The sequence below is a fragment of the Prunus dulcis genome, chromosome 7 (genome assembly GCF_902201215.1).
Source record: "Prunus dulcis chromosome 7, ALMONDv2, whole genome shotgun sequence".
Taxonomy (NCBI): Eukaryota; Viridiplantae; Streptophyta; class Magnoliopsida; order Rosales; family Rosaceae; genus Prunus; species Prunus dulcis.
This window is the reverse complement of record NC_047656.1, coordinates 18,807,756-18,827,420: the sequence shown is the minus strand read 5'-3', so window position 1 is coordinate 18,827,420 and position 19,665 is coordinate 18,807,756. Positions and strand designations below refer to the sequence as shown.

The 19,665-nt window shown below is 37.6% G+C and overlaps 3 protein-coding genes and 1 long non-coding RNA gene across 8 annotated transcripts; 1 reads left to right on the top strand and 3 right to left on the bottom strand.

The window, feature by feature from the left end:
* Positions 1–1,395: 1,395 nt before the first annotated feature.
* LOC117635947 (E3 ubiquitin-protein ligase ATL42-like) lies at positions 1,396–2,756 on the bottom strand. Its single transcript, XM_034370342.1, has one exon. The coding sequence runs from the start codon at positions 2,719–2,721 to the stop codon at positions 1,396–1,398; it is 1,326 nt and encodes a 441-aa protein (XP_034226233.1). The 5' UTR covers positions 2,722–2,756.
* A 644-nt stretch (positions 2,757–3,400) lies between these two features.
* Positions 3,401–4,931, bottom strand: LOC117635473 (E3 ubiquitin-protein ligase ATL42-like). The gene has a single exon (XM_034369785.1). It carries the CDS (start codon positions 4,929–4,931, stop codon positions 3,588–3,590), a length of 1,344 nt encoding a protein of 447 aa, XP_034225676.1. The 3' UTR covers positions 3,401–3,587.
* Positions 4,932–6,295: 1,364 nt separating this feature from the next.
* On the bottom strand, positions 6,296–10,185 carry LOC117634392 (ninja-family protein mc410). Of its 2 annotated transcripts, none has more exons than XM_034368487.1 (3): positions 10,058–10,185; positions 7,617–8,751; positions 6,296–7,114 (listed from the first exon to the last, which is right to left on the bottom strand). In XM_034368487.1, the coding sequence occupies exons 2-3, from the start codon at positions 8,617–8,619 to the stop codon at positions 6,615–6,617; spliced, it is 1,503 nt and encodes a 500-aa protein (XP_034224378.1). In that variant the 5' UTR covers positions 8,620–8,751; positions 10,058–10,185; the 3' UTR covers positions 6,296–6,614. The 2 variants fall into 2 exon arrangements, with proteins under 2 accessions (XP_034224378.1, XP_034224379.1); XM_034368488.1 differs by having other exon boundaries at positions 10,038–10,179.
* A 3,395-nt stretch (positions 10,186–13,580) lies between these two features.
* Positions 13,581–18,060, top strand: LOC117635671. Of its 4 annotated transcripts, none has more exons than XR_004586925.1 (3): positions 13,581–13,772; positions 14,750–15,764; positions 17,990–18,060. It is a non-coding gene; the product is annotated as an uncharacterized LOC117635671 (long non-coding RNA). The 4 variants fall into 4 exon arrangements; XR_004586924.1 differs by lacking the exon at positions 17,990–18,060 and having other exon boundaries at positions 14,750–14,918; positions 15,031–15,776; XR_004586926.1 differs by lacking the exon at positions 17,990–18,060 and having other exon boundaries at positions 14,750–15,265; positions 15,360–15,776.
* Positions 18,061–19,665: the final 1,605 nt, after the last annotated feature.

Genomic DNA, 19,665 nt, shown 5'->3' with positions numbered 1-19,665 from the left:
GCATCTTCTCTGATGCTTTGCTTGTTCAATTTGCTTTTGACATTGCTAGGGTCGTATTCTGTCAATTATTGCATAGTTTCAGTGCAGGCCTATTCCTAATAATAAGTTAGTTTGGTCAACCAAATTATATTTGCCTACATTCATTGGAGGCCCGGCAACTTGGTCTCAAGCCCTCAATGTGGAGCTAATGCTGCTTGCTTACCAAATCCAACTTTCAAACCCTTAGCTGCAATCTTTCTTTCCACTCTGTCCACGAACTTGCTTCAATGGTGCAAGTGCCACTTGGAGCTCCACATGGAACCAACATTTTGCAGTGAAGGAAATCTGCAATTTATAATTAAAAGGAGCTGCCGAATGTTGGTCTGCAACAATCATCAAGAAAATTTCCTCACTTCAAAATGGGTTAACTTTAATGTGCTTTTTTAAAATTAATTTTAAAATTTTGCCAGATTTACTTAATTTTTATTACCATTTTTTTAATACAAATAATAATCTAAACTAAAAAGAAAGGAAATTTCGCACACAAATAACTATAATTCTGTTAGACTAGACTTTGTTGGCTTATACTTTCCTTGGTATGTTTTACAAATTATATAATGACACGGAAAAGAGAGCACCTACTCCACATAATAATTTAATCCAAGTACTATAACAACCATGATAATAAATCTTAAACTAATAAACGAATTAGACAAGAACGAGTCAACTACCATTATTTTAAAAATATTATGGGGTATCTAGCCAACTTGTAACTTGCAAGGACAAAAAAAAAAATAAAAAAATAAAAAAAATAAAAAAAAACTAAACTAATAATTAATTTACATAAACATGCAAAGTTAATTCATGGATGGTTTCCTTGAAGACAGATAAAGCAGGCTCAGCTCTTACGTCAATACCACAGCGGTGATAAATTATAATATAACAACTCTTGCGCTAGCGGCTTAGATAGGTTTGGATAAAAAAATTTAATTTTTTATGTGAAGATTCCGGTGATTGACATATAAAAAAAGAAGAAGATAACAGACTGATGATGAAAGTTTTATTTCGATGGTTTCAAAGTGCATGATCCTCCTATTTTAAAATTATTATGCATGACATATTCCTACAGGTAATTAGACAACTATGTTTTAAAATATGGTAAATAATTTGACTTTAAAATGTGGGAACTGTAAATTTATAAATATGTCAAGCAAACAGCAATGTATCATTACATTGATTCAAGAAGTTGGTATTTGAAATTTGATAAGAAAAATATTATCCTTAAGAATTCAAAATGCTCACTACGGAATTCATAAATGAAACAGTGTTCAATTCAAAAAGTGTGTCTGTTCCTGTTGAACTTATAAACAAAAACCACCTAAAACCTATGAAACTTTAAGCTTCCATTGATCCATGTTACACATCTAAAGGCGGTTGAGGCCTTTTCTCTCTGTTGGCAAACCACTGGACTGTTCTTCTGGCAATTGGCAACCAAAGCCTCCTCCTCCTTTCCTCTTTCACATTGTTTTCAAGCAAAGAAGGCTCCCTGGTCCTGTTCTTAAAACCCAAATTCCCAAATCTTGAAAGAGCAGTGATTTCTGACATTGATCTTTTCTCACCTGGATTCATAGAACTTGAGGCATCAGCTGAAGTTGCTATGCCATTTGATGTAGAAGGTAAAATTGGGTTTGAAGCTGTACTGTTTTTGTTCATTGTACTAACTTTGTTCTCAAACAATCTTTTCATCCCCATCTCCTCCCTAATCTTCATAATGTCCTCATTCCCGGTTGTTTCCGCAGTTGAAAACTGCTCATTACTAAAATGTGTTGAAGAGAATCTATTGCTTGACATTGTATTAAGCATCTCTGAGTTCAGGAACATGAGGTCAGAGGAACTCACGTTGCTCCATCTGTTCTTAAACTCAAAGTCAGATACAACAATTTTGTGTTTGTGCTTGTGCAGGATTTTCTGACCCTCCTCTGTCTCATCAGCAGCTTCTTCTTGGATTAACATTTCCTCTTCCTTATCAACAACCTTTTCGGATTTTCGAAAGCTGCCTCCTATGCTGAATCTTGAAGAACCACGATGCTCTTCCTCTCTCCGAACAAAGAGCTCTATATTCGAGTCTTGTCGGTGCTCTGATTGGTTATTCCACAAGAACCTCATGCTATTTGAGTAGGTAATGAATGTTAGGTCCTCAGAACTAACCTTGTGTCTGCACAGAGGACAGCTTGAGTGCTTTTCCAGCCAGTGATCAATGCAGCTAATATGAAAAGCATGTTTGCATTTGGGCAGCAATCTGAGAACTTCAACATCTTCGAATTTTGACAGGCAGACTGAACATTCAAGACCTTCCTTTGACCCTTTAAGAGAGGAGAATCTGAAAAAAGGAAGTGCCTCAATCACTGTCTTGTCAATACCGGAAAATCGAGAGCTTGTGCTGATAAGTCTTGTACCCGTGTGATTGTTTCCATAAACAGGAGCTTCTCTATGGCAGTGTTTAGCATAGACAAGGAGAGCAAAAGTTAGTGCAAACATGACAGAGAGAACACCAATAACCATATGAACACCTGGTTGAAAACTAGATTGTTCCTCAGAAGTAGTATCTGTGCTGCTGCCTAAGGATTGTGCTTCAACATGGAAGACTACACAATTGAGAAGTAAAACAATCATGTTTGAATGAAACATTGGAAGATTGAAATCTTGGAACTGACCCAAAATTTTAATCATCCTAGGAAGCATTCTGTAAAGACAAAAAGAAATTATAATACATATATTGATACATGTTTGTGGGAGAACCTGAAGTTTAGGGGAAAAGGGTGAGGATGGGTTTGCTATGCATGGACTTTTTAATGTCTCTTCCTCAATAAATATAAATAAAAAAATAGTTTTTTTGGTTTCTTCTTGGTTTTTTCTTTTTTGATTGGAATTTCTTCTGGGGTTGTTCCTGTGTGTTCCATCCCAATTTGATAAATCATTTTTATAATGCGGCGTGGTAAGGTAATTTATACTTAAGAAGTGATGAAGAGGTGAGAGAGGATTTATTGCACGTAGACAATACATGGCTTCTTATGGTAGGCGATAGGCGTTTCTTGCGTAATCATCCTACATTATAATAATATAAGCAGCAGCTGCCATATGACATCAATCATGTTAAGATAAACCATATTAAACTAATGCTTTCATATATACCAAGTATACCATGTGAAACTTGGTTAAAGAAATTGAAAATTTTGGTTATGAGCTTTTCACAGGTAATTTCTCCCCCTTATGTTTCAGTTTGATAATTGGATTGCTTTGTCTTAGAATTTTAGTAATGACTTTCTGTCGCCTATGTTCCTTTCTTGGCAAAGAGGAATATTCTTACTAAGCAAAAGCAAGCAACAACATACAATTAGATTGATTCAAGAAGTTGGTTTTTGGAATTTGATAAGAAAATTCTATTGACATGTATAGCTATTGGCCAAAGAATCCATAAATAAAACAGTTTTCAAAGTGTGTGTGTGTGTGTGTTCATCTTGAATTTTTGAGCAAACTGCCTAAAGTCTATAAACTTGAATGCTTCCATGAAAAGAATATTCAACATTCTAGGGAAGCATTGATCCATATTATACATCTAAAGGCTGTTGAGTCCTTTTCTCTCTGTTGGCAAACCACTGGACTGTTCTTCGGGCAATGGGCAACCAAAGCCGCCTCATTCTTTCCTCCTTCACATTGTTTTCAAGCAGAGAAGGCTCCTTATTCCTGTTCTTAAAACCTAAATTCCCAAATCTTGAAAGAGCAGTGATTTCTGACATTGATCTTTTCTCACCTTGATTCATAAACCTTGAGGCATGGGCTGAAGTTGCTATGTAATCTGATGTGGAAGGAAAAGTCGGGCTTGAAGCTGAAGCATTTTTGTTCATTGTACTAACTTTATTCTCAAACAATCTTTTCATCTCCATCTCCTCCCTAATCTTCATAATCTCCTCATTTCCCGTTGCTGTTGCAGGCTCATGATTTAAACGTGCGGAAGAGAATCTATTGCTTGACATTGTGTTAAGCATCTCAGAATTTAGGAACATGAGGTCAGAGGAACTCACATTGCTCCATCTGTTCTTAAACTCAAGATCAGACACAACAATTTTGTGTTTGTGCTTGTGCAGGATTTTCTGATCCTCCTTTGACATATCAGCACCTTCTTCTTGGATTAGCAATTCCTCTTCTTTATCAACAGCCTTTTCAGTTTTCCGAAAGCTGCTTCCTATGCTGAACCTTGAAGAACCGCGGCGATCTTCCTCTCTCTGAACAAAGACCTCTATGTTTGAGTCTTGTCGATGTTCTGATTGGCTATTCCACAAGACCCTCATGCTATCTGAGTAGGTAATGAAGGTTAGGTCCTCAGAACTAACTCTGTGCCTGCACAGAGGACAGCTTGAGTGCTTTTCCAGCCAGTGATCAATGCAGCTAATGTGAAAAGCATGTTTGCATTTGGGCAGCAATCTGAGAACTTCAATATCTTCGAATTTTGACAGGCAGACTGAACATTCAAGCCCTTCCTTGGACCCTCTAAGAGAGGAGAATCTGAAAAAAGGAAGTGCCTCAATCACTGTCTTGTCAATACCGGAAAATCGAGAGCTTGTGCTGATAACTTCTGTTCTTTGGTGATTGTTGCCACCAACATAAGCTCTTCTATGGCAGAACTTAGCATAGACAAGGAGAACAAAAGTTAACGCGAACATGATAGCGAGAATACCAATAACCACAGCAACACTTGGTTCAAAATTAGACTGTTCATCAGAAGGAAAATTTGACCCTGAGATTTGTGCTTCAACATGGAAGACCACACGGTTGAGAAGCAAAACAATCAAGCTTGAATGAAACATTGGAAAGTTGAAATTTTGAAACTGGCCCAGAATTCTAATAATCTTTGGAAAGCATTCTGTAAAGGAAAAAAGGAACTGTATGTACATATATATATATATATATATATATATATATATATATGCAGATATGAGTTTGTAAAGAAATCGGAAAGTTTAGGGGAAAAGGATGAGGATTGGTTTGCAATGCGTGGACTTTTTGAAGTCTCTTCTTCAAAGGGTATTTGTCAATCTGGTTTGTGACTTGTCAGTTTTGTTGGATTCTTCTTGTATGTCCAGATTTGATAAATCATTTTCATACTGCAATATATAAAGGATTAGACTTCAGAAGTGAAGAGAACGTGGGGAGAGGAGGAATTGGATGTGGACAAATATTGCTTCTTATGGTAGGCTGTAGGCTTTTCTTGCGTAATCATCCTACATTATAATATAAGCATCACCTGCCACATTGCATCAATCATGTTAAGGTAAAACCTTAAAGAAAATTATGAGCTTTTCGAAGGTAATCTGTCCCCTCTATGTTTCTGTTTCTGTTTGTATTGGATTTGCTTCGTCTTCTCAGAGTTTTAGTAATGAGACAACTTTTTTGTGATTTGAGTAAATTTGGAGAGCTTAGCTTATCAAATATCAAGCTTTTTAATGGCAAATGAGAGTTGCTTAATTGTGATTTGACTAAATTAAGAGATCTTATCAAAACCATCAAGGCTCTTAATGAGAGACAAGTGAAAGTCAAAGCCGTATAAGCTGCGTGCATTAGGTGCTGCTTAGCATTGCTCAGAAAGTCAAGGATCGGGCCGGTGATCTCAGTGCTTAGGACATCAATTAGGCATGAAAAGTAACTCAGCTAAACCACTTGTGTTTTCTACATGCAACCTTGAACTGGTTTGAATTTGATGACCAGTTCATTGAGTTGAAACTCCAATTCCATTGAAAAAATAATAATTTCAGATTGGTTTTGCTCTCTGTTCAATAAAACTGAAACTAATTATTTTTTTAATAACATGTAGCATTCATAATTACAACTTGCTGCTTTCTTTATTTTTCAATGCTTTGCTGACCCTGTCAAAGACTCAAAAGTAATCTTTTTAATTTAAGCATGTCCATAAAAACAGCATTTGCTAATGTCATAGACCTAGAAGCAAGGGAAACGGCCTGTCATCCCTAGTAAATTTGTTGTATGCAGGCACCTCATTTTATTATTTATTAATTTTTTTTTTTTTTCCAAAGAACGCAAATTTTCAGATACTCATTTGGGAAACCAAGCTGTATGAAACAAAACACAAACACAACAAATCCGCCAGTGTTCCAAAGAAGGCACATGGAGGATGGTGGGGCAGTAAGCAAATCCAGTAGTTATTTGACACAAGCAACGAATATTTGTTTAGTTTAGGATTTTGCACAGGTTCTCCCCCATGAAGAAGACACACTGCTACAAATTTTCCAATGCATAACGCTTAAAACTCAGAAATTCCATGAATTGTTGTAAAGATTGTCTTCAAGTTTAAACGGAATTTATAAGTAAAGACACCTTGCTCAAGAACTACTAGGGTAGAACTGAAATATTTTGCCTTAAATATCACAATGGAATAATGATGGAATATTATTACATATACCTGCAAATATTAGATTCCAGCAGATGAGGGAACTGATAGGAGGAGGCTACACTACACAAGTACAGAGATAAGTTAAAGATACCGAAACGTCGCCAGGTTTTCCTGACCATGTATTGATATTTATTAGTTTGGTTAAACATACCGCACACATGGTACAGAATCAGCTCTGAGCAGAGGCCGCAGGATTGCCATTTGGAAACGTCGCCATACCAGTGCCACTTTCGGGATTAGAAGGTTCTTCGCTTGCATGACGAACAAACTCTTCGGGGGACATGTGCAAACTATGGCAAGCACAAACTATCCTGATTTGGTTTGCCCCATATCTGTAAGTAACGCCAGAAATTGTCCTACCGTTTGGGCCTGGACCTTTGGTAGAAACCCATGGCAGATTTGGGCGGGAACCAGATCCCCCAAATTTTATGTCTGCAGCAATACCTGGTTTTATAGCTGAAAAATCAAGAGAGAAGTCCTCTGCCGTTGAGGGGTCAGGTGCATCTTTTATCCTGAGGTTCGTGCTGTTTACTTTCATGTCTTCTTCTGCCTGAGAAGAGGAGCCCTCTTCAGTGACATTCTGTTTGCCATCGCCTCTGCCACGTTCTAACATCCTCCCATCATATTGTGCTACATCAGATGAATTATGTGAAATTACTTGCATCCCAGCTGCATCAATACAAGAAGGGTGAGAAAGAAACAGAGGGGTCTTCTTCATCTACTGAAGCAATACTATGAGTTTCAACACTAAAAAGATCAGTAGAATCAGAAACTTGTACAAGAACCATAGAAAGGCAATTTTTTAATATTATAAATCAAGTACCAAGGTAAGGCAAAGCTTGAGAAGAATAAAATTAGAGGCGGTTCCCATGGTTTCTTAAGAAAAATACATGCATTGATGTAGATCTGTTTGCAGGAATCATAGACACGAGTCTCATCTCCAACCTTCCATTACCATGTCACTCGTTCACAAAGCCTTCAACGCATTAAGTAAAAACAAGTAATCCCAGTTCGAACCTTTTTCAGAGTTCAAGTCATGGACCTTGCATTAGGCAGGGTCCAAGGCAGTGACAGACAGTAAACTGGTCAAGATCAGCAATTCAACCATGAGCTGTTCATTTTCAGCATGCACAAAGGACACCTAGAATTTCCAATACATAAATATAGTTACCTGAGTTTGGTGGATTTCTGCCAGCATAGGAAGGATGGAATTGTTGAGTGTGAGGAACCAAACCCCAAGAATTATCCTTATCCAACATTGGGAGCTGGACTGGTGAATAGCCAAACAAAACTGGCAAGTTTCCAGGATTCACAGGTTGAGTCCCTGATCGCTCACTAGTCACAGTAGGCATCACCTGCATCATTCCATGCATCGGATGACCCGATGTGCTGGTGGCACCAACAGAGCTAGACTCCTTCATAGGAAGAGAGTAAGGCATGTTCATCATGTTTACTGATTGCACTGAGAATGGACTGCCATATGCCATGTTCCCAAGCTTATTTTCAGCTGAAATATTAAACCTCTTCTGCCCATTTAGGTCCACAACACTTGATTCAGCAAACCGGCGAACCTCCTTCTGAGCTTCGGAAGAGTCACCGGATCCAACAAATCGCTTAGATCCCTCATCATGTTGGGAAATCAGCACTGAGGATGAACCCTCCACTTCAGAATCTGCCACGTCTTCATTTTCAGCAGTTGAGCCATCCTCTGTTATGGAAATGTGTGATGTTCTCGTCTTGTCATGCACATCAGTGTAATGAGTTTCTCTCTCATGCTTCTTTTGATGGTTCATCTCGTCGAACAAACTCTTGCGTTTGTTTCCAGCCTCTGACCGTTTTTCCTCTTCTAATTCATCAGACTTGTTATTGTTGGCAACCCAGACTCCTCTCCCGTTCAAGTTGATTGACGCATCTGCATCAACATTGGCCTTGGAAAGGTCATTAAAGAAGTTTTCCTTAGGTTTCACTGAATCACTTCTTTGAGAGCTACTACTTGAGTCTTGTTTCTGAGCCCCACCATGAAGAAAGTCCTTAAAATCATCCACTAGTTTGGTGCTTCTATCACCTTCTTCTGCTTTAGTATTCGAGGGAGCACCACTTTTACCCTTGAATTTGGCAGATGATCCACCACAAGATAGACCCAAGCTAAGCTCAAGTCCATTTTCATCCTCCATTTTTTTCAGAAAGAAAATGAAGAATATCAGTTGAGGTCAAGAATAATCCCTTCCAGTTGTCTATTCTCTTCAGACTAAATCCCCAACACCATCGACACCAACACAAAGAGCGACCATTCTGAAAAGTGATGCCTGCAAGAACAATGAATGTTCAATGCCTCACTTCCATGCATAACAAGGACACAGAGATGAGACAAAGTCATGGTAATCATGCATGGATTGGCTATTAAAAAAAAATCAATGTATAACTAAACATCTGTTGCTTAGGCATGAACGTAAGCACTGCTTACAATAATTACATTGGGAGCCATCATTTGGTTTAGTGGGACTACAACACACACAATGGCTTTTGCAAGTGTTTTAGTTTAGATCATTAGCCAGACAATTAGGTCCAAACTTCAAAGTAGTAAAGAAAAATTACTGATGTTACGCAAATACAAGAGCCTTAAAGAGGTCCCCCTAGCCAACATTTTCCACCCAACTCCTACAAATAGTGATTTCAGTCATATCTATAATCAGCCATTCATGGAATCAGCTATAATCAATCTTGCACTTGCAGCGACAATTCTTATTAGTGGAGGCATACTATACAGAAGCAAGATAGCCTTAAAAAAACACCAGCCCATTCTAGTGTATAAAAAGAACAATTCAGAGAGACTTTCATGATTAAATAGATCCGAGATCTTAGACCATATCTAGTAATGGGTACAGTGGGAAAGAAAAACCCACAATTTCAAACCTCAAATTATTACTGATCTCAAAAGATAAAATCCATGCAACTGACCCTAACTATATATACAGGTCGGTTTTGAGCCAAAGATTTCCACTTGCTGGAATCAAAAAGAATAAATTATTACTGATCTCAAAAGATAAAATCCATGCAACTGACCCTAACTATATATACAGGTCGGTTTTGAGCCAAAGATTTCCACTTGCTGGAATCAAAAAGAATAAATTATTACTGATCTCAAAAGATAAAATCCATGCAACTGACCCTAACTATATATACAGGTCGGTTTTGAGCCAAAGATTTCCACTTGCTGGAAACAAAAAGAATAAAGAGCATAAGACCCAGACTTTTGTTAAGTCTAATATTCCTCCATTTGCTTAGCAACCAAACAAGGGCACCCACCTAGATCTGCTCCTCACCAGATTATCCCATTCTTTAACTAAATATATAATAAAAAATCGACAAAATTCAAAGCTATGAACTTTCAACAATAAAAAATGCAGAATTTCAACAACGTAGAGTCAGATAAGATGGAAAATTAACTGAATAATGAGATTCGATCTAAAAAAATATCGATTTCCCAAATATTTCACAAGCAAAAAAGGAAATCAATGAAATAAAACAGATTTAATCAGCCTAGCTGAAAATTTTCCAAAAAACATACCAACATATAAGAAGGGACACATACCAGGTGAGACAAAGGGATACCTGAGTTCGAAGAGAAAAGAGGAAACCCTAAATCCAGCTGCTTGGTCCAGAGAACAGTGATGGGGAGAAAAAAGTTGTGAAATTTGGTACAGAGAGTATGGTCTAGTGGTAGAAATTTGACGGAGTTCAATCAAACCCACCTCTTTCTCTTTTTTACTTTTCCATTTTTCTATTTTCTGACCGCACGTGAATGTCATGTGCTTTTTTTTATAGCAAAATTTTAATTAAAGTTATGGATTGAAATTGTACAAGTAATTTATCCAGTAAATTATTTATTTGCATTGGTAATTGTTACAAGAATTTCAATCTCCTCCTCAACAACATCTTATCTCTCTGAAAATGACATTAAGGGATTTAATTCAAAGCTTACAAATTATTCAAATAAAGCATGTCAATTAGGGGTGGAGCTAGCATTATATGGTGGGGGTGGGCCAAATGTAAAGTATTCATTTTCATCTTATAACACGTGAATATAATGAAGTGTTAATTATTGAGAAGAGACTAAGACGACTCTTGACTTTGAAGTAGTTTCATCACTGAAGCTAACATAATAGTTAATGATGTGACGACTATTCGTCATAACAAACGTATATTTGTATATGATTTACTAACTTTCCGTTGTTTATTTCTTTAAAGCTTATGAGTATTAGGATCCTTAGAGGATGTTCCTTATAATTTTATTTCTTAGTATACAACCAAAAAAGAAGAAGAAGAATATCCGCAAAAGTGGCTGCATATGTCCTCAACTGCAAAAGGACTAATTGACAATTTGACCATAGTTTTCAAATAAGACAACAGATTGTGGGGTCGATTGGTGAATAAGGCTAAATAGCTAATGTCGTTTTTATCCTGCTGCGTTACCGGTTACCGAACCAGTTAAAGAAGAGGGTATTATTGGATTCTCATGTTTTTTTTGCCCTTTTTTTCCGCAGAGAAACACAACTTCATTTTATACTTTCTCACGTGTGGTTCCTAAAACAAAATAAATCACACGTGTTTGAACAGATTGCGCCAAAATGCTCGAGCAAAGCGCGCCCTTTTCTTCTTCCTCTTCTTCTCCCTCCCTCCCTCTCTGTCGATTGCCGTGTACTCGAGCTGGAGCATCCACATCGGACCAGAAAATCGTCTAAAAGGACTAGATCCTCGCGCGGGTTGGATCCAGAGCCTGCTCCGATTTGTCTTAAATTCCAGTATGTGAATGTCTAGTTACTCTAAAGTTATCTTTCATTTTGACATTTGACATTTTATCCCTCTTTTTCTTCTAATATTATCAGCACATATCCATACAAAATTAGTCTAGAATACCTTAAAGGTGATCACTTTACAGAATTTTCTGCAACCTTGAGCTGTTTGCAGCAATACCCTTATTGGGTAATGTTGGCTTTGATCTCTTACATGCTACAGTAAACTAATTATCTGCATATATGTTTCATGAGATTGGGTAATGTTGGCTTTCATCTCTTACGTGCTACAGTAAACTATTCATTGCAATTTCTGCATATATGTTTTGTGAGATTCTTTCTTAATTTGCCTTAGCACTGGAAAGCTATAGGGACAATTTAATGAATGAAAAGATTGAACTTTTTAAGCTAGCAAGAAGTTCTGATTATCAGTACACTAGTCTGCATTATGACGCAGAAACTGGGGAAATAGGAACATTAATTGATGAAACCAAAAGCAATTTCCTGAACCATCATTCCTATTGCTTATCCAACCTAAACAAATGTCATTGATTTAGTACAACCTTTCATGCTGGCATGCTGCAATATCCCATATCTAACTACGACTTCTGTTTATCCTTGCGTGATTACCTGGCAGGCAACCTTCTCCAAGTGATGACAAAGCAAAGGCTTTCAGGTCGGACCTTCCGGAAAGCCCAGAATGTGAGAGAATGTTGGTCCCCTTCCAGGCCATGACGTTGATATAAACGTCTCCATTTTGGACCTAAAAGGAAATAGCGATAGCGGCGGCGTTTGAACAGCATAGGGTACTCTTCACCAGCAATGTCATACACTGTGACCTGGATGCCTTCTTCAGGAACTTCATTAGCCTTCAACAATGGCAAGATGTGCCTTTTCACGTCTTCTTTGCTAATGGTCAGCGAAGTTGAGCCCAACGCCACATCAGTGCCTGACAACTGCTTCTCAAAAGGCTCGCTGCACCTTCCGATCAAATTTTGGAGGCTTCGGGGGACTGGAGGGGTATAGCTTCCGTAGAACGAACCTTGTTCTACTTGCAGAGCTGCAATGGCTTCTTGGGCTGCATGTTCTTGAAATTGAGTCGAGTGTTGGAGGCTTGGGACTGGTGGGAGGCCAAATGAGACATAGCCTCTGTAGGACGAATTTTGTTCTAGTTGTTGTGATTGTGCAGCCATGCCTTGTGCTGCTGCAATGGCTTCTTGGTGATGTTGGGCTGCATGTTCTTGAAATTGACCGAACTGTTGGAGGCTTGGGAGAGAACCAGGTACATAGAGTGAAGTCTGTCCTGGTTGTTGTGATTGTGCAGCCATGCCTTGGAGGCTTGCGATTGATGAGGTACAAGAAGGGACATAGTTGTTGATTCCAGAGGAGGAGCCTTGTTCTAGTTGTTCACGTTCTTGAAACTGAATTACGTCTCGGGGGCTTTGGACTGGCAGGAGATGAGGAGAGACAGGGTTGAAGGAAAATTGTGCTACTTGCTGTGGTTGTTCTTCTGGGGCAATGACTTCAACTTCAGTTTCTTGCATTTGCTGATCAGGAACAGATTCTTCTTGCACTTCCTGATCAAGAAGAAATTCTTCTAGCATTTGCAATGCTTCTTGCGCATTTTCTTCAGGTTCATTATTTCCTTCCAACTCGTCATTGGAGGATTCATAATCCAAAAGCATGCGCTTTATATAGGAAATAACTGCTGGAAATTCATCTGAGGGCCCTTCATTATGATCATCAGCCATGGCTGCTGGTGTTGTTTTCTTTCACAATGGTTCTTCTGATCGCAAGAGAAAAGTGTTTTTTGGGAGATTAATTTGGTTGAAGAAAAATGGGAAATGGAAGGTACTTGCTCTCTCTTTCTGCACTGAGTTTTATAGACAGTTAAAGATCAGATGTTTCTAGATGGAACCCCTTTTCTTCTTTTTTTTTTTTTTTTGCTTGATAAAGGATCTCGAATTACTTATTAGTCTCTGGACTAAATCTGTTATAACTAACAACCAACTGTTAACACCCTATATACTTTGACTGAAGAAAGCTATTACTGACTTGTAAATTTAACCATCTTGCTGGGTAAAATTATCACGTGAATGTTTTTGTGTTGAAAAATATTGCAGGACAATATTCATAGCTGATGATTTATTTTGCATTGCTACTTAAGGACATTAAATTGATGAAACCAAAACCTACAAAGCAAGGATTCCAACATGGCTGTCACAAGGTTAAATATTAAATGTCGTTTTTGTCCTGCTACATGAAAAGACGAGTTAGCAGGCAGGGGTATTATTGGCTTCTCAAGTTACTTTTTTTCTGCTTCTAACATTTTGCGCCAAAATCGTGATCTCTGCTAGAGCAAAGCGCGCCCTTTTTCTTCTTCCTCTTCTTCTCCCTCCCACACTGTCGATTGCCATGGACTCTCTCCACCACCAAAGAGCAGGAGCATCCACATCCAACCCGAAATCGTCTAAAAGTACTAGTTGCTCGAGCGGGTCGGATCCAGAGCCTGCTCCGATTTGTCCTAAATTCGGGTATGTCAATGTCTAGTTACTCTTAAGTTATCTCTCTCTCTCTCTCTCTCTCTCTCTCTCTCTCTCTCAATAATATCACATATCCAAACAAATTGCATAAAAATGTCTAGAAGACCTAAAATTTGATCTCTTAACAGAATTTTCTGCAAAATTGAGCTGTTTGCAGTATTAACCTTATTGGGTAAATTGGCTTTTATCTCTTACATGCTACAGAAAACTTGTACAGACAATCTTTTAAAGTGATTAATATATACTGATTATTTCAATTTCTGCTTACAAATTTGCAGTAAAAAAAATGTCCATAAAACCTGAACTTTGATCTCTTTACAGAATTGTCTGCAACCTTGAGCTGTTTGCAGCAATACCCTTTGGGTAATGTGGCTTTGATCCCTTTACATGCTACAGTAAACTAGTGAAGACACTTTTTATTATTATATATGTTTCATGAGATTTTGGTTGATTTACAAAATAGATAGCTAAAGAAAGTAGTGTACCTGGTTTTCAGACCAGGGTTATAGACAGAGAGGTCTAATCAGAGGATTCAATATTTCAGTAAACAAAAATTTATGCACTGTTAAAAAAGAGCTACCTTGCTACACTTAATTTGCCATGACAACTAATACAAGTAATACTAAGATTCTTTCTTTCTACATCCTTAACAAAAATTCACAGCCGCGTTAGTACTGGAAAACAATATGGACAATTTAAAGAATGAAAAGATTGAACCCCTTTAAGCTAGCAAGAACTGATCACTCTGCATTATGAAGCAGAAACTGTGAAAATGCTATCAAATCCTACAAAAATGGGGGGATAATATGCCCAAAAATTCATAATACTCATAGGAAAATGGACATTATGCCCAAAACATCAGAAATATGAAGAGGAACTCCTAAAGCAAACCTCCACTAACATTAATGGCAGTCCACAATCTCAATTCTGCTTTCTTTGTCTTCTTTTCTTGATGGTTTCGAACACAGGCAACCTTCGTGAATGGATTGCGAAGCAGAGGCCTCCATTCTTGGCATGGCGGAAAACATACAATGTCAGAAAATCCTGTGTCTCAACCAGTCCAACATCATGACAGAAAGTTTTCCAGCCTTTACTAAGGACATAAAGATCGGTGCCCCAAGTCGTGAACTTCATTGGGTACTCCTTGCCTTCCATGTCATAAGTTGTCAAATCGATGCCTTCATTAGGGTTTTCACCGTCTCTTAATACTAGTTTGATGTGATTTTCAACGTATTCTTTGTTCAAGCAGAGCCTGGGAGTTTTACTCACATCACTGGGTGTTAGCTGTTTCTCAAAAGGCTTGCAGCAATCTTGGATTAATTTTCGTAGGCTTGTGATTGGTGGCAAATCAGGAGGGGCATAGTGTCCATAGAACAAACCTCCTCCTCCTTCTTGTTGAAATTGCAGTTCTCTTCGTCCTTGTGCAGCACCATTAGTGGCTTCAGATTCTTGGATTCGTAGTGCCTTTTGCTTACTTCCGCTGGGTGAGTTTAACTCAATTCCAGAAAGAATTTTGCTCTTCATGTGCTCCAACTTTCTCGCTGTTTTGTAATCCAAAATTGTATGCTTTAAATATAGAAGATCATGAGCACCTTTGATACTGTCCGTCATCTCTTTGTCTTCATAACCGGGGTCTTCACAGTCTTGCGGTTGATCGGGCATGTCATGTGCTGCCATGACTTTAGATTCTTGAAACCGAGTTGAGCCTTGGAGGCTTGCAACTGCAGGTTCTTGTGCAACAATGGCTTCAACTTCAGTGCCTTGTAAGGCTGCTGCTGCCAATTCTTCTTGCGCATTTTCTGCAGGCTCATTATTTCCTTCCAACTCGTCATTGGAGGATTCAGAATTGGAAAAGGCTGCTGCAAATTCATTTGGGGGGTCATCATTATGATCATCAGCCATTATGCTTCTTCTGATCGCAAGAGAAAAATGTTTCTTTGGGAGATTATATTAATTTGGTTGAAGAGAAATGGGAAATGAAAGGTAATTGCTCTTTCTCTCTTTTTTCTCTTTCTCCACTGGGTTTTATAAACAGTTAAAGAGATCGATGTTTCTTTGATTGAAATCTTTTTCTTCTTTTTCTTTTTTGCTTGATAATGGAGCCCAAATTACATATTAGTCTCTGGACTAAATCTGTTATAACTAACAAACAAGTCTTAACAACCAACTGTTAACAACCTACATATTTTGACTGAAAGGGACTATTACTGACTTGTAAATTTAACCATCTTGCTGGGGTAAAATATATTAATTACAGTAAACATAAGTCAATTTGAGTTTTAGGCTCTTGGAACGTACGAACAGTAATAAAACCAAAAGCAATATTTCTTTGTTTTTTTTATTCCCATACCAATATTCACATCTTAAATTTGGCCATGTATATTTATTCTTCTCAAAAGTCATTCCTATCACCACTCAAATGCTATCAAATCCTAATAACCCTAATTAAATGGGGCACAATATGCCCGAAAATTCATAATACTCCTAGCAAAATGGACATTATGCCCAAAAAAAAAACCAGAAATATGAAGACAAACTCCTAAAGCAAACCTCCATTAATATTAATGGTAATTCTGCCTTATCGGTCTTTTTTTCTTGATGGGTTCGAACACCAGCAACCTTCTCGAATGGATTGCGAAGCAGAGGCCTCCATTGTCGACATGGCGAAAAATCCATAAGGTCACAAAATCCTGGTTTTCAACCAGTCCAAGATCATTACAGAAAGTTTTCCAGCCTCCAGTGAGGACATGAACCTTGGTGGCCCAAATCTTGAACACCATTGGGTACTCGTTGCCAGCCATGTCATAAGTTGTCACATCGATGCCTTCATTAAGGTTTTCACTGTTTCTCAACAATGGCATGATGTTATTTTCGACATCTTCTTTGTTCACGGAGAGCCTGCATTGGTTATCCTTCACATCACTGCGTGCTAGCTGTTTCTCAAAAGGCTTACTGCAATCTTGGATTAAGTTTTGTAGGCTTGGGATTGGTGGCAAATCAGGAGGGGTATAGTTTCCATAGAACAAACCTCTTCTTTCTTGTTGTTGAAATTGCAGTTCTCTAGGTAAGCTTCGTCTTCGTGCAGCACCATTAGTGGCTTCTCCGGCTTGCGGGGCTTCAGGTTCCTGGATTCGTAGTGCTTTTCGCTTACTTCCGCTGGGTGACTTTAACTTAATTCCAGAAAGAATTTTGCTCTTCATGTGCTCCAAATTTCTCGCTGTTTCGGGATTCAAGATTGTATGCTTTAAATGTAGAAGAAGATAAGCACCCTCCTCGGTGCTGCTTGTCATCTTTCCGTCTCCATAACCGGGGTCTTCACGGTCTTCTCGACTAGCCATGTCTGCCCTATTGCTCTCTCCAAATATCGTACTTTTTCTTAGGATTCTCGAGAGAAGGAAAAAAAAAAAAAGTTTTCTAGTCAGATTTGCTGAAGGCTTCGGCTAGTTGTTAATGTTGGGGACAAAAGAAGGGGGGAAATATATAGAGGGTTGCGGAGCAAACAAACGATTAGGGTATTTGGTGTGTCTTCTTGATTGGCAAGTAATAATTGTGTGTAAGAATCCGAATCCATTTTGGCAAAGGTGTTAGAGTCTTACAAAACTTCTGTTGCAGTTGATATGAGTGTCATGATGTAGGGCACGGGGGGGACTGTTTTGATAGGGATTCTCCAATAAGTATTAGTATTTAAGTTAAGGATGACTACATATTTTTAATCTCGGTTGTTAGATTGTATTCATTAGATGTGTTAGTAGATTTAATATGCAACATACATGCTGTAATAACCCAAACCTAAATTAATATTTAATTAGTAATTTATTAAGAAGAAAAGACAATTTTGCCCTTGGAATAATTTAGTAAAGAAAAGTTGACTTTTTGACCGAGAAAGAATTTGACAATTCCACACACACCTGTGAGTACGTGTCACCCATGGTGATGCAAGAAATTGACGGATATAAGGAATTGACGGAAATAAAGGGTACACCTAGGTGGTAGTTTTAAACTGTTTTCAATGCCTTAAGAAATTAATGTTGACCATGAGTATGCTTGGCTTATATACATGTAAAATTATATGAGTGCATGGATTTCAGAAATAAAGAGAATAAGTTAGTTTGCATAACTATTTTTATAGTGGGGTTGGTATGTTCATATGCTATTTTCTACACTTTGTTTTGGGTCCACTCACCCTTTTTATTGTTTTGCGCCCCCAGGCAGTAGACGTGCACAGGAATCCACAACCGGGCCGTTTTCCACCTTCTGCGCCTTTCCTTTGATGTAGGACTTTTTGTTTTGTAAAAGGATTGACTCCTTTGTAAATTCTTAATAACTGCTTTGATGTTTTGCCCTAGACTTAGAATTAAACTGTTTGAATGTATATATACGTATGCTGGCAGTTGGTTGTATATATATATATATATATATATACTTGTTTGGCAGGTGTAAATGTTTTGCATTGAGCCAGTTACAAGGGAAACTCTGCCGATTTTTGGGTAGAAGTCAACCTTGTGATTTTATCGTGCTTTGTATAGAAGGACAATTAAGTCATTCGTGCCCGACATTTGCCAGGTGTCAGACACGCACAGGGTCCGGCTCGGATTCCAAAGTGGAATTTGAATCGGGTCCTGTCACATGCAATCCAACGGTCAAAATTAGAAATATATAATCAATCCTTAACATAAAATATTAAAAAAATTAGTGTACATCGTTAACAAAAACTTATATTATTAACATTTATCAATATGTTTTGATAGGGGATTCTCTAATAAGTATTTAAGTTAAGGATGTCTATACATATTTCTAATCTTGGGCATTTAATTGTATCCATTAAATGTATTGGTAGATTTAATATGCAACATCCATACAATCCAACGGCCGAAATTAAAAATATGTAACCAATCATTAACATAAAATATTAGAAAAATTAGTATACATAGTTAACAAAAACTTATATTATTCACATTTTGTGAAGATAAAGTTTCACTTTCATATTAGGTCTATGTGTATGTCATATGAAACTTAATTGATTTTAAATCACAAGCTAATAATTATATGTCTTTAAAAAAAAAAATGTTAAATCTCATTTTTTTTCGTTAGCATATGTGTACATAAGCGGAGATGTGTTTGTGATTCCAAATAATCTAGAATATTTTAGACACCTCCACTGGCCTCTAGGGTTTCTTGATGGAAATCTTTTTTCGTTCTTGCTTGATATTGGAGCCCAGATTACTTATTAGTCTCTGGACTTACAGATTAAGTATTAACAACCAACTGTTAACAACATATATACTTTGACTAACGGAGACTATTACTGACTTTTAACCATCTTGCTGGGGTAAAATAAATTAATTACAGTAAACGTAAGTCAATTTGAGTTTTAGGCTCTTGGAACATACGAACAATGATGAAAACCAAAAGCAATATATCTTTTTTTTTTAAATATATATTATTATTCCCATACCAATATTCACATCTTAAATTTGGCCATATATATTTATTCTTCTCAAAAGTCATTCCTATCACCACTCAAATGCTATCAAATCCTAATAACCCTAATGCCCGAAAATTCATAATACTCCTAGCAAAATGGACATTATGCCCAAAAAAAAAAAAAGAACAAAAAAAAGAAATATGAAGACAAACTCCTAAAGCAAACCTCCATTAATATTAATGGTATTTCTGCCTTATCGGTCTTCTTTTCTTGATGGGTTTGAACACCGGCAACCTTCTTGAATGGATTGCGAAGCAGAGGCCTCCATTGTCGACATGGCGAAAAACCCACAAGGTCACAAAATCCTGGTTCTCAACCAGTCCGAGATCATTACAGAAAGTTTTCCAGCCTCCAGTGAGGACATGAATCTTGGTGGCCCAAATCTTGAACACCATTGGG

Bases quoted from the DNA above. Each gene is read 5' to 3' on its own strand.
- LOC117635947 (XM_034370342.1), bottom strand. From the start codon at position 2,721: ATGCTTCCTAGGATGATTAAAATTTTGGGTCAGTTCCAAGATTTCAAT.
- LOC117635473 (XM_034369785.1), bottom strand. From the start codon at position 4,931: ATGTACATACAGTTCCTTTTTTCCTTTACAGAATGCTTTCCAAAGATT.
- LOC117634392 (XM_034368487.1), bottom strand. From the start codon at position 8,619: ATGGAGGATGAAAATGGACTTGAGCTTAGCTTGGGTCTATCTTGTGGT. The intron at 7,115-7,616 runs GTAACTATATTT...GTATTGATGCAG, and splicing joins CAGAAATCCACCAAACTCAG to CTGGGATGCAAGTAATTTCA.